Source organism: Thermobia domestica, chromosome 8 (genome assembly GCF_964235325.1).
Source record: "Thermobia domestica chromosome 8, izTheDome1.hap1.1, whole genome shotgun sequence".
Classification (NCBI taxonomy): Eukaryota; Metazoa; Arthropoda; class Insecta; order Zygentoma; family Lepismatidae; genus Thermobia; species Thermobia domestica.
This window is the reverse complement of record NC_137461.1, coordinates 112,038,237-112,053,789: the sequence shown is the minus strand read 5'-3', so window position 1 is coordinate 112,053,789 and position 15,553 is coordinate 112,038,237. Positions and strand designations below refer to the sequence as shown.

Here is a 15,553-nt window from a genome sequence, read left to right as displayed (position 1 = left end):
TCAGTAAAAATTGGCAACATGAGGTTGGTACCTTTAGTAAAACGTACACTTCCTGATTGAGTCAAATGATACTCTGCCCACAAGCATTTATTTTCACCTAGCGGAGAATTTCTTTCAATCCACCGCCTCTCTGTCTAAAGTGCTTCTTCGAGCCCTGACCGTATTTGTTCTTGAACAGTAATAGGAACTTGCAGTTTGTCAAAATCACATGATGATACTGATGGCACAATAACATAGATATCTGGTAATAAGTAATCTTATACTGATGAAGAAACTTCAATTCGCATTGGGGGTAAACCAGGGTTGGAATCGGAAGGCAATTGGAATACGCTAATACTTGTTCCATGGAAAGATCCTGTCGAAGTAGTTGATGATGTGTTGTGGTCTAAATTGTCCAATGCACCGATGGTGTACACATTAGTCATTAATGGAAAGGGGCACACAAGACCCTCTAATTTGTAACGTTTGCATGTCACTGCTGCTATTTGACCTTCAATTTGGATTACACAATTATATATTACAAAAATGTCTAAGTTATGTAAATTACTGACAATCTTTTCTCTAGCAAGTAAGAGTGTGTACCTGTAAACCTACATACAGTGGGAGCGGCGGTTCATGAGGTATGTTGTGCCTTTTTTCGTGGAGCTAATCTTCTGTTCTTACAATTAAAATATATTAATTGTCTGTTGTTAGGGCAGGTTGAAAATATGTTATAGAAATTTTTTCTATGTTAGATCCATACAGCAGCAATTAAACGAAATTCTTTAGACTTTCTGGAACACTTTCATCTTGACAGTTTTCTGTAAAGTATCCTGAAAATGTTTGGCACTCCCAGTTTAAAGACTTTGAACACATTGAGAAGGCAAAAATCTCTCTTCATTTGATCGTTTAGACATAAAATCCTTGAGTAATTTCTAGCGTCCCCTATTTTACATTTATCTATTTTACATTCCAAGTGATCTATGAGTTCAGCAAATACACGAGATTCTAAAACATCATCATCTTGACTTTCGGTTTCATTTAAAGATCTGTTCTCCATTTTTCAGACTTGTGTACCTATTTTTATACATCCATAAGCACTGTATATGGTGTGTAGCCTCCATTGCTACCAAGTCTCCTCCGGAAATTTTTGAAAGCAGAAATATATCCTGTAATTATTAAGCTATTGCCTTAAGATTTTTGTCAAACGTAAGTGACAGTTTCTTCTAACCCCTTTCCCAGAATTAAAAAAAAAATATAAATTGGTGGAATTACGTTTCTTCTACTTTCATTTCTCCTCTTACGCTTTGGTTCATTATTTTCTGTTGATTTCTGTTTACTTTTTCTTTCCTATTCTTTTGCGATTTCTCTTTCTAGTTTTGAGACAATAAACTTCAGTCTGCACTGTTTATGCCACTTCGCTGCACTGTCAATTAGTGTGTTTACTAATTCTTCTTTTCCATCGACAAGTTTCACAGATTTCTTCTGTTATCGAAATCTTTATAGATCCTCAGTAATTCTGAACACGAATCGCCTAGAAAACATTTAATAAACATATTATTTCAAATACTGCAAGGAATGATATTTTTCAACTTAAAAGGCACAATACACTTTTAATGTGTTCACAGTTACATTATAATAACCAATATTATGAAAAAAATGTTCATGTTTACATAGAACTGCTGCAATGAAAACTCCCATAACAATACTAAGTAATGATTAAATGTAGTTATTATTAAGTAATCAAGACAAGAATAATAACTAGATAATTTAATGATAAAAATTTCTGCCAGACACCGCTAAATTTCAAAAGTTGACCGATTACGCAGTCTTCCTATTTGCATTGGGTTTGTTTTCAAGACTTATATTTCGACTATTTCTCATCGCATTTTAAAGTATTAAACATCAAATTAAAGCTCTTTTTATGCTCTTTCAAACGTTATAGGGTGCATGCTTTCATAAAATGGACCATTTTGGAGAAAAACGCATTCATATGTAAATATGTTTCATAAAATCTTAAATATTTCTATTTTTCTCGTTTTCGTCATATTACCTTGACTTTATTACTATTATATATAACCGATTAAATTCGGACTTAACTTATAATTTAGAAAAAAGAATCATGAAAATCGGACTATTGGTTACGGAGATAATGATCTTATAAGAGAACATTACATAAAATCCAATATGGCGGCATATTTCAAAATGGCAGCCAGAAAATTTTGGCACCCGACCCTAAAACGAATTGAATACCGAAGTACTTTCAGTCTGTCAAGTTTCATACTTGTGTCCGGTCTGTCACGATGCTATCCTTAACAGACCAGACTATACAGATCGATCGACAAAGACGTTGGAGCATCAATGTGAGGGGTGGTATCATTGCAACACATGTAATTGGGCCCTGGTTTATTGATGGAAATTTAACGTCGGCTCTGTTCCATCAATTCTTGACAGAACATCTACCGCAACTGCTGGAAAACATCCCACTTCATGTGCGGCGTAATATATGGATGCAATTGCATGGTTGTCCAGCACATGCTGCTCATGTATGCAGAGGTGCATTAAATACTTTATTTCCGCACTGTTGGTAAGGAAGAGGGTCCAATACTCCTTTTCCTCCTCGCTCTCCAGACCTTACGTGCATGGACTAGTATTTCTGGGGTCGACTCAAGGAGCTTGTTTACACGAATAGACCAACTACACCAGAAGATATGAGGCAACGTATAATGACCGCATTTCGAAACAGGAAAGGCATAGCTTGAAGCTGTGGGTTACAATTATATTCGCCGTCTGGACCGTTGTCTTGCTGTACATGGACGACAATTTCGGTAAAACGTGATGTAAAACGTGCTGTGTGAAGTGCACATCTGTTACATAACGGACAGCAGCCGTCTCCAAGATAAATATGATATATCTTTGTACGTCATACGATCGTAAATTAATTCTTAGAACAACGTTAGACGTTTCAATATAATATGCTTACCTTTCCACCATAACGCTTCCATTTCCATGCTGTGAATGTTACGAGTGTTGACTACGAGACGAGACAAGACAACACTTTTCAGTAGTGTCACGAAACAGGACTGAAGAGTATCTGTAGTATTGTACCCGTAAAACGTATGTTACCAAGGAAATATAGCTGTTCAAAATATTCATGGTCTTCCCTCCAGCACAATCAAACAACTACTAATTTGGAGGTGGACCCTGCCTGGATATCTAGAACTGGTTACCGTGATATGTTGTACTTTTGAAATAACGAGACACTTGTTTTTCAGTTTTTACGTCTGGCTGCCCGTTTCAAATTTATAGGGGTGGCCATATTGTTTTCAATGCAAATTTTGATGACATTTCGACCCGCAGCCATGTTGCATAGGGTGATGGTAGAGAATTGGGACTTGTTGTAGCTTCTTTCTTTTTACAAGAGCTTTCAAGCGATATACCACTTGATTCCTCTTTCCATTTGACAATTTTAAGTTGGACCCCGTTTGGGACCCTGCGGGGGACCCTGGGACGAAACTTTTTACTTCGCTCTGTTGTCCTTTGCAACTAATGGGATACGTGTTTTTTAGTTTGTACATATCTCGGACGGTTTTCGATTTAAAGGCCTGGTACGGACTAACGGAATCACTCGATATTATAACGGAATCTCTCAAAGACGAATTGATCCTCAATCTGCTTTAGAGTTTATTAAGAGAGCACGCAAGTTATGTCCGAACATTAATGTAATATACTGTAGTAAAGAGTATTACTTCAAAAATTTGAGTTGATGCGCCAATGGAAACATCATAACAAAGAAATATGTAATATTCATAAAACTCGAAACTAGCACTACTTTCATTGTGTTTCAGCGTATACTATTGAATGTTGTCTCATATAAGATATTTCTTCATCACGAAGGAAGTTTGATTTCATTCCAGAACTGTTCGTTGGCGCATGTGAAGGGAATAAACGCAGCGAAGAAGTGATGAAAATACTGTACTGGAGACGGTATTATTACCCTTCGCCGAAAAAAGAATTATTAAATATTTGTTAGATATGGAGAAAAGAATCAGAACAACAGTATGTAACATTTCTTCGCCGTTACCATCAAGATAAAAAAAATATATATATTGGCCGCAACGGAAAGATTAGGCCTATGTTGCATTAACAGATGTCGATGACAGACATAAATAAGAATTTGACAAATTTTGCTCCAATAAAAGAACTGTTAACTTCTTGTTTTATCTGTTAACTTCCTTTTATCTCTCTAAATCATTAGTGCCACTCTATCCGCCAATAGATTTTGAAAGTGTAATTAAACGGAGACACAATGGTGTATTTAGGGAGGGCTTCCGGGCTTAATCCCCCCCCGCGAAATCTTACTTACTATAGTAAAGTATATGAAATATCTTGCAGAATTTTCACATTTTCAGGCAAAGCCCTCCCCGAAACAAAATCGTAAATACGCTACTGCGAGACATGATGTTAGACTTGTTGTGTAAGTCACAAATTTATGTCGTGTACGTCTCGTTATATTTGTGGCATATATTTTAAAATAAATACAGAAAATATAATAATTTTCTATTGGTCTTGTAGCTTGATATCTACTTAATATATGTAAAAAGTTTTAGTTTCCTTGCAGCAATAGAAAAACAGAATTTTCATATAGTAAGCCGTTATTCAAAACACGATGTCTCCTACTGTCGTGTAAGTCACGTATATATTTAGAGTCTTGTCTCATCCATTTTGTTTACATATTTAAATGCTGCAAATAAAAATGAATGAAGGACTTATTGCCCCTTGTTTATAACCTAATACTTGCCCATGAAATTATCTTATAATTTTTATATACATAATATTTACTGCCGTCTTACGTCTGTTGCCGTGTAAGTCACAAATGGAATTAGCCATATCTATATCTATATCTACATATATATATATATATATATATATATATATATATATATATATATATATATATATATATATATATATAGATAGATAGATAGATAGATAGATAGATAGATATAAAGGAGAGAGATCGTATGGATAATATTGTACGATTTTATATGAATATTTTCTCTTCATTTAAATGGTATTACTGTTATCCATATTATGTAGAATGTCAAATTTTCATTTGTATTCTGTTACTTGAAAACAATAAACAAGATCAACAATATTAAAATTGAACACTCTAATTCAGTCTTATGAATCAGTTAAATTACAATATTATTTTAAAAATTAATATATATATATCTAATAGAATGGTGCCTTATTCTGGAGGTTATAAATTCTTCACGAGTGGTTACTACTTTAGGAAGAACTTGGGAAAAGAGTTAGGATGCGTTGAATATAAACATTGAATATGTATATTAAAAAACTGTTCAAAATACAATTAAAAACTTAACATTTATCAATTTGTCGAGTACATCTAAGGTCTGTGATTTTATTACTTTTGTTGTGAAAATGAACATTATCAAGTGAAAGGGCATATTGAAAGTTAGAAATATGCTTACTCTTACGATTCGCAACGTCGTCGAACCGGAAGTAGAATGATCTTTTCCCCATAGCCCCTGAAAGTTATGTACTCTGGTCATACACGCCAGAATGTGATACACTGAAACCTCTTTTCTCAAGAAGACAAATATTGCAAACTCAAGATGATAACAGTCGGTGGTGATTGGGATCTCTAGTACGTAATGATGCGAATCGATGTCAAATGGAACACGATACACGATCGTAAGTTCCAAACGAACATGTTTACCCGGTAGAGAAAAGGGACACGCTGAAATCACAACACAAAATTATTATTATTATTATTATTATTATTATTATTATTATTATTATTATTAGTAGTAGTAGTAGTAGTAGTAGTAGTAGTAGTAGTAGTAATAGTAGTAGTAGAGTAGTAGTAGTAGTAGTAGTAGTAATATGATTAGCATTATTAATATGAGCAATATGATGTGTAAAAATAATAATAAGGAGAAGACAAGAAATAGGCTATATTGTTGGGCCCTTTAGGTAACGAAGGACTTCGGCCCATCTTGAGTGTCCTCTACCACTGCTATAAAGATTTTAAAATCCACAAACAACCATACCTCTTCCGGGATTTGAATTCGGGACCCTTGAGTCGCTGGCTTGATGCCTTAACCAACACGAACATAAGGTCGGCAATAAGACGAAGAAGACGACAAAGAAGTAATAATAATAATAATAATAATAATAATAATAATAATAATAATAATAATAATAATAATAATAATAATAATAATAATAATAATAATAATCCTGTACCAGTGGTTCTCAACCTAATTCCGATCACGTCCCCCATATTATCACACCCTCTTGCCAGCGACCCCTTATAATTTCTGGCTTCTAATAAGCTTGTGTCGGATTTTTAATATACCTACTGTGGAGATATCACAATATACATTTATTTCTATAATAGTAGAATCCATTTCTTGTATATAGTGGATACAGTAACTTACGAATGGATTAAAACCACACTTGGTCCGTTCATTCATATTACAAATATCGAATCCGATCCGTCATAGTGTTTCAAAATGGAGGCAGTTTGAAAATTTAAAAACTTAATAACTCCCTTAATTTTGAGTCATATGATAAAAATAAAGTGCATTTGCATTGTTTTAGTATTTCAATATGCAGTTCTCATTAGTTTCATATCGTACCTCTTTCATTTAAATGGATTTTTAGCCAACTCTGCACCTGTTGAAAAGTTTAGTAGACGATTTTTTTTTTGTTCTTGACAGTATGTATACAAATATGTAAAAGTTGTCTATCAGAACAAAGTTCAAAATAATAATTATTTAAAAATATTTACCAGTATTAGATTCAAATTATATTTCTCTCTTTTGCTTATCTTTGCGACTTTTGCGACTCCCAGGTTAAGAAACCCTGTCCTATACTATGTCTTCTCCTTGTGACCTAGTGTTCATGTGGGTTGAGGCATCAAGTCAGAGACTCAAAGGTTCCGAATTCGAATCCCGGCTGGCGTATGGTTGTTTGTAGATTTTAAAACCTTTATAACAGTGGTAAAGAACACTCAAGACGGGCCGAAGTTCTTCGTTACTTAACGGGTCCAACAATATAGCCTATTTCTTGTCTTCTCGTTATTATTATTTTTACTCATCATATTGCTCATATTAATAATGCTAATTATAGGTACTACTACTACACCAACACCACTACCACCACCACCAACAACTACTACTACTACTACTACTACTAATAATAATAATAATAATAATAATAATAATAATAATAATAATAATAATAATAATATTAATAATAATAATAATAATAGAAAGCTAATTTTGTATTGTGATTTCAGCCTGTCCCTTTTCTCCACCGGGTAAACGTTTGGAACTTACGATCGTGTATCGTGTTCCATTTGACATCGATTCACATCAATGACGTACTACAAATCCCAATCATCACCGACTGTTATCATCTTGAGTTTGCAATATTTGTCTTCTTGAGAAAAGAGGTTCCAGTGTATCACATTCTAGCGTGTGTGACCAGAGTACATAAGTTTCAGGGGCTATGGGGGAAGATAATTCTATTTACTGTTCGACGACGTTGCGAATCGTAAGAGTAAGCATATTTCTATCTTTCAATATGTCCTTCCACTTGTGCAAGTTTCAGTGCGATACTCGTCGATTCCTTGTAAGTGCATATACTGATTACCCACGTCATGTTTAATGTTGTGCAGAAAGGAGACAAGTGGTAGGAGACAATGTGAAAGGTCTGTAGTGAAAAGTGAATTCAGGAGAAAGAAAGAATGGGAATTAATTGGTGTTTCATTCGTTTATATTCATCTCCTGAGAAATTTGCATTGTGGCGCTCTGGATCTTTCTGCTTTCTGGGGGCGATATGAATTGCGAATGTCAAATATACACCAACACACACACACACACACACACGCGCGTACAAGGAAGACTAATTCCAAATCATCCGTCTTGGTTGTTAGCAATGTATGATGAACACAATATACCTTTACATGAGAAGAAACAATGTTTATCAATGTCATACGTTCTGAAAAGTAAACTTTGAAATCCGGATCAGCATTAACAGAAGCGAACAGTCTAAGAACGTCGAAACAAACAGGATTGCCAGTTCTACACTCAAAAATGTTTGCTGAGAGGGGTCCAAAGTATTTAAGGTGGGTCCAATATGTCTATGATATATCGAACCTATTTTATTCTGCACCCGAAAAGACGATAAGTAATTCTTAATTACTTTCACCTATAGTTTTAGAAAAAATGATAGAACGATTAAATGTATAAGAAACCAAAGAGTACATAATGAGGTGCAAAATAAAATATTTAACCTACATCAATCATTTCTCTGTTAAACAAGTATAATTCATTAAGAACTTCTACAAATGTTAGTCGAGTTCCGAAATTTTTGGAAGGTCCGGACCCGGTGGACCACCCTCGTGGCTCAGCCCCTGAGAATTGCTAACTAGTCCTAAATTCAATGTTGCGTTTCCCATCATACATGTGGGAAGTTTTCAATAGTATAAAATGCACTTATTTTATAAAAGAAATATGTATATCTAAAATACTATCCACAGAGGGGAGATTCTACGTATTAACTTATTAATATTTGGTTCACAAATTACTGTTTAATAAGGTTTTGTTATCTATATCAGAAAGAATTAATTTGTAAATGCGTGTTTACTTTCATTTGTTTTCTGCTCTATCACATATTTTCTTTCTTATTTTGTAATTTCTGCAATTACTTTTTTTAATTGTCATTATATTAGTTTGCTTTAATATAAACCTGTAGTTTTAAAATATGAATGCATAAAAACAAATTACATTTGTTAATTGGTAGTGAAACAAACTTCAAAAATCTTAAAAGAACCTTCTAGTTCACTGGAAACCGTGCCGCATTGCAGAAGCACTGCAATGTCCAGAGACTTCAACTGCTGAGATAGGGGAAAGGAGACAACATTCGCTCCAATTGCCACACTGTAGAAATCTGGTCGTTATTTGCTTGCTGCAACGCAATATAAATTAGAGACTCTGTGACGGATTGTTTTTCGCTTTTTAAAATGGATTAATGTAACGGAGAAGTAAAAAATATGTAATTTAAAGTATATATGACAGTATTAGAAAGTATTTTTTCTGTTCTTTACTACTAATCATAATATTTTTTTTTCTCTTTTAAATACTTTGGTCGTTGCGCAGCGCTACAACTAGGGGTGTTCGATAAGGCTGAAGACCTATCGAACTTCGGGAGTGAAAATTTATCGAGTTGTCATCGGTTACTCGAAACCGTTCGAGTATTTGAAATTATCGAAGTTTCGGGTATTATCGAAATTTCGAGTATTGTCGAAGTTTCGGGAATTATCGAAATTTCGAGTATTATCGAAGTTTCGGGTATTATCGACATTTCGAGTATTATCGAAGTTTCGGGTATTATCAACATTTCGAGTATTATCGAAGTTTCGGGTATTATCGACATTTCGAGTATTATCGAAGTTTCGGGTATTATCAAAAGTAGTGATGAACAGTTCGGTTCCTTCATCTCTCCAATGATTTCTTCTTACAGCCAAATAGTCAAGCAACTTTTTTCATCTGATAAGTTATTGCAAAGTTGTATTTGTCGAAATCATATGTAAAATTATTTTTCTGTCTGCCCCATTATTGGCGTATTGGCGCAATCGGCAAAGTGACTATTAGTAGACTAATGTTGTCTTGGATTCCAATTCCATTCGTGTGATGCATGTTTTCTCTTCCTCTTTCTCTCTTCTGACAGACTGCTTAAACCTTGTACAAATTTGTGGGGAAAAAACTTTTCCTTCACTACATTGCTAAGGAGAGAAGTTTTAAAATGAACACTCTGCATATATGTAATACATATTATATACAACTATGATAACCTCGAATACATCGTTTCTTTCGAACACTCCGATAATCCCGAACTTTTCAAAATATTCAAGCGACACGACAAATGGGATGATATTGATATATTTCTGTATTTGCTGCTTTCAAACAATTCGAGATTCTCGAACAGTTCGAGAGTCTCGAAGTTGTCTAATGTTTCTTACATTTCGAGTGCCTCGAACACTTCGAGAGTCCCGAACATTTCGGGAGTCTCGATAATTTCGAGAGTCTCGATCATTTCGAGAGTCTCAAATATTTCGGGAGTCTCAAAAGTTCGATAATTCGATAAAATTAAAATTCTTTATCGATGAAACGGTTTTGAAATTTTATCGAATTGTTATCGATTACTCGATTATCGGAACAGCCCTAGCTACAACACGAACATTAGCCACCATAGTCAGTGACCTTAATAACTTGCCGTTTCCAAAACAAATTTGCATGTGATTATGAACATTAAATTAAGTTCTAATTTTGCTACACGTATAATTTGTTTTAAGCTTAAATAAAGACAGAAGTGTTCAAGTACTTTCAGTGTTTAGTATCTGGCGAGAAATATTATTTATTCATCATGTAGTTGAAACGACTAAATGTGAGCATTATAACTGTTAGTTATATATTTTAATATTATTTATGAAATTTTAGAAAAAAATGTGTATTCCTTATTTATCTTTCAGGTGTTGACCTGTGGATTCAATATGTAAATTTTGCTCTTAGAACGAAACAAAAAGATGCTATTGTTAGAAATATATATGAAAGAGCGTTGAAGGTTTGCGGTTTAAATGTTAAGGAGGCACATTTATTATGGACAAAATACAGAGATTTTGAAAGAGAGATGCTGGATAAATTGCAGGTTTGTATTAATCACATAAGTAATGAGGAAGTAGAACTGACAGCTAAGTAAAGGAGATATTAGGTCAGTTGGGTGGCACGTATGCATATCATAACACTAATATACTTTTTTGTATGTTTGTATATATGTGTCCATGTAGTTTCTACTGGGAGAGACAACAGAGAATCGTGATATGAAAGAAGGCGATATCTGAACATGGATATTTTAAGGGGACAAAATCCTTGGCTATACAAGGAAGGGTAAAACTTCAACTTACCATACTTAAGTTATTGTTGTTTGTTTGTGTTTGTATGAGGCGGGAGTAAGAAGCAAAATATAAAATAAATCGATTTTAGAAACTTCATATGCTTTTATAGTATGGGCAATAACATTCGATCATAGTATTGCTTGGAAATATTTAAAAATGCTCTTGGGTATGTCGAGAAACCAATAAAAGGTAAGTTGTGAAGGAGATAACAGTCCTTAGTACAAAATAATGGTCTGCAGTTAAGATGATTTAGCTAAAAAGAGACCGTGAAAAAGTTACCTTTTAAAGTGAATTTCAATACATTCGATAACAAATTTTCTTCAATAGATTGGAAACACGAAATAAGTACTGTATAGCTCTGACAATAGAAATCTACATTAAGACCACAACCAGTTTCAATTAAAGACTCTTGCTCGCTAGCATTTCAACTTCACTTTTTTGCTAAAGAAAACAATATTGTTATTTTTAGAAACATCATTTGCCTACATACAGCTTTACCGCAAGCGAATCCGTTTGTTACTAACCCTGATATCTAAGAAAAAAACTGCTGTGGGATCTATTACTCAACCGTTTCACTCTTTTCTATGCACTGAGAGTAAGGACAAAATGCGTTGTATGCCATTTTCGTCCTACAGACAAAACGAAGGGAGCGTACCAGGTTGCTCTATAATTTTTGAAAAATACAGATGGCGAACGAACCTGTCTAACGGTAAAATTGCAACTAAACTCAAATGCCCTAGATGTACTTTTAGTGTCAAATTCGGCACTATACATGACAGAAGCAGAAATTGATCTCGAAGAAGCAAATCCCAATGCAAGTGTTCTGTGATTAGACAAATGTGGTTAGTAATAGCTATCAAAGAATATGAATAAATAGATCCAATTCAATGAAAATATAGGACAGGAAGGAAAAAGGTATTGTTTGATGTCCTTATAATTCTCACCCCTATAATAATAATAATAATAATAATAATAATAATAATAATAATAATAATAATAATAATAATAATAATAATAATAAAGATTGTGAATGCTGAGATGATTGACATCCTTCAAGCATTTCTTTGCATTTTCCATTATAATATTGCTACTGTTAACACATTTCTGTTAGGTTTGAAACTATGTTAAATAAAAGAGCCCAGTCTTCAAGAAAACGTATTAGCGTTGAAAGGTATTGTAAATGATTCGCTCTTGATTAATACATTATTAAAGAAAAATGTATATAAAAGAACAATAAATATTTAAAAATGTTGTTTGTATGCTTGTATGAAGTATAGTCAAGGCATAAGTGTGGGAAAAATATATATTAATCAACTTGGACCGTCAATATTGGGGGTGTTCATGACTGGTAAGATAAAGGTGCTATATGCCAATATTGGACACCCTCCGTCCATTACTGATAAAATTTGAAAATGTCTCATTAACACAAATGTTCACTGCAAAAGTACCATGAAAGCTATATGAACAAACTGGCTCAAAGAAACTGATAGCTTGTGACGTTTACCAGTAATAGACAGTGGATGTTTATTACTGGTATAGCTTAGCAACTTTGGTATAATTATGGCCACTTTCAGCACATTACAGTTCCTATATAGGGGGTGATTCAAAATAACTAACGCTTGGGAGGTGACTCTAGAGGTCAAAAGAGGACAAAACTGTAACTGGCGTTGTTTCTTCCGGGACCTCGTTCCGTTTAGGAATAGGTTCTATACAACTTCTTGTTAATATTTACAACCCCATTTTTCGTTCCTAATTATTAGGCACAGTTGACGAATAGACGAAAATGCAATTAAAATGTGAACTCCTGAAGGATCCCTACCAACGGCACGAAGCCCCAATTGAAAACATGTCAAATAAATATTTGTCTCATGTCGAATAAATGGTATTTTAAGGAACGACTTCAGGACAGCTGTAACAGTTTTTGACTCTCAAATTTCACACACACACACAAAAAAAACTATTATTATTTAAAAGTTGTTTAGAGGACATGCAATCATGTAATGGACCCAACGAGGGTACATCTCTGTTTTATCTTTGGAAGGAATTAAAGTCACAAAGCTTCAACAAGTCAGTGCAAAACAAAGATGTATCTCATATGAATGATGTTGCTGAACTTTTCCAAGAAATTCCTGCACCTTCCCATGGCAATATTTTGCCAAATACAATACGAGCAGATTTGGATCAATCTTTCAAAGAGTTGAGCCCTAGTCAGACTGTAAATCCCGCAGCAGATGACGCGTCGAATAGTTTGTTCCTATTCTCTGAAACAATGCCTATGACTGCTCAACATTCTTCTGCATTTGCAGAACAACCAGAAATCCAGACGTCTGTATGGCAGCTTTCTTGATCATGGAATTTCATACACGGGACACCTCTTCTGAAACCACAGAAGCCAACAATTCAAAACAAACGGCAGTTGGTTCCTTATCAGCTGCATCCCATAAGTCGGTATGGTGTGATCCAACGGCACCGACTTTCCAAAATTTATGTGGGTACATATCAATGCCGGGTCGCATTAATCTATATGTTCCCAGGGAAGTCTCGTCGTTTGATTCATTTATTTTGGAACACTGTCATAAAGGCCTGTGCTGTGATAAAGTAAAATATACCTTTACTATAAGGATAAGTTGGGGCTGACCTAGCTCAGTCGTTAACACGGCTGACTTAAACATAAGAGAAACGGGTTCAAACCCGGTTCAAAACTAAAGATCTTCTGGGTGCGCCGCACCCACAAGGTTATTTGTATGTGTGCCCCGGAGCACCCACTTGTCGGCGCGTATGATGTGATCCTGATGTTCCAGCCGTATTCAAAAGCGCTATTTCTTGGCCCGAAGACAAACTGAAGTTGTCCAAAAGAAAGAAGAAGAAACGGATTCCTGCAGTTGTTACATATGAACGATACAGACTCCAAACTTAAAGCTAGAGTTCAGCAGGAGAAGTTACCGAGAGAAGAAAAGCGACGCACAAAACAAATAAAAATGCAACGTAAAAACAGAACTCCAAACAGACCAGGAAAAAAATCCTTAAAGAAAATTTCTCTTGCGTTTGTATCGGAAAATGGTACCGGGATCTTTCAGGTTAGCCTTTTGCTTTATTGTTTATTTTTTCAATAATAAAAGTCAGTAGCGTAGCCAGGATGTGTGTTTGGGGGGGGGGGCAAGTGCTATTATAGGTACATATAGAAAAATTACAAACAAAAAAATATATAAACATAAACATGTATAAAAAATTACAAACATCAAAGTACCAAAGTACATTGTCGGACCTCTTTGGGGGGGGCCGGCCCCTCCGCCCCCCCTTCCCTACGCCACTGATAAAAGTGGTATTTATTGTAATCAGTTGTGCCCAAACGCATGCAATTTCTTATGAATATTGGCTTCTTTTCATTTCGTTTTCACACAAGTCTGGAATTTATTTTTCAAGTGCAAAATAAATAAATATCCTACGCAAAAATGCTGGTTACGTATTAAATTACATCTCAATAGGTTAGACCTTAAAATTTGCTGATTGCTCTTGTATGTCCATAACTGGGACATCCACTTTTTTAAATGTCCATTACTGGTTATAAAAATAGGGTTACTAGAACAACTCAAATGGTACATTCTACTCGTTTTCTCTAGTGGTAATGACTATGATATAATAGACGCAAGTGTAAACTATGCCTACCATTAGGAAACAACAAGATTATTACAATTCTCTTCCATCTGCAACATATTCTGTCAAAAGTGCTCTTAATAGTGTCCATGACTGGGGTGTTTACCTTAGGTGTTAATAACTATATCAAAAAAATAATTTTAAACGGTTCAACTGTTTTCCTTTGGCGTGATTACAAGTTTCATGTCTTTTCATATAATAGGCGTATTGTGTCAATAACATAACATTGCGGTTTAAGAACTGTTTTGAGTACAGAAAGCCTTAACAGGGGCATCGGTCCCACCCATCCCAACCGTGTGTGCTTACATAAAATTCAGTTACGTTGTAGGTACAACTTACGGGAAATACGTTTTGAATTTTGTACATCACAGTCTTAAGAATTTCCATATAGGTCTATATTATAAAAGTATCTTAAAATACCCCTAAGTAGACCTTCGTTATTTAAACTGAAATTACCTTTTGCAACGGAAATAATAAACTAAGACAATCAGAATCAATTCTATCCTATTATATAATATATTTAAAATATACTGTAATTATTACGAATTTATTTGAATTACATATGCTCATTTTAACATACCATCTCCCTTAAGAATTGTATAACACATACCTTTGTTTAAAACTAACAGTTGCACAATATTGATGTATGAACAAACGCAGAGTGACCAATCGCTACTGCTGGTGCGCTCTCGTTGTAAGTAATTTCTCAACTGAATACTAAATTGTCTACGTGTGATTGTAAGAGCGGATTCAGGGAACAGGAAAGAACGGCCTTTTACGAATTTTTAGCACTTTGCCCTCCTGAGATATTACGCCCCAAAAGTGACATCAAAATCACAAACTTCAACTTTCGAACCTTCATAAATCTACGGTACCAGTAGTATCATAACTGTGGATATCTCTGTAGACTCTTTACATGTAATAGTATTC

General features: G+C 34.5%; 1 protein-coding gene across 1 annotated transcript in view; it reads left to right on the top strand.

Annotated features, from left to right (window-relative positions):
• Nucleotides 1-10,773, top strand: part of LOC145692258 (spliceosome associated factor 3, U4/U6 recycling protein-like) — a 114,223-nt gene extending 103,450 nt beyond the window's left edge. Inside the window, exon 4 of the mRNA XM_081767555.1 lies at nucleotides 10,547-10,773. Coding sequence (XP_081623681.1) covers nucleotides 10,547-10,773 — 227 coding nt within the window. The remainder of the gene's footprint in view (nucleotides 1-10,546) is intronic.
• The last annotated feature ends 4,780 nt before the right edge of the window (nucleotides 10,774-15,553 follow it).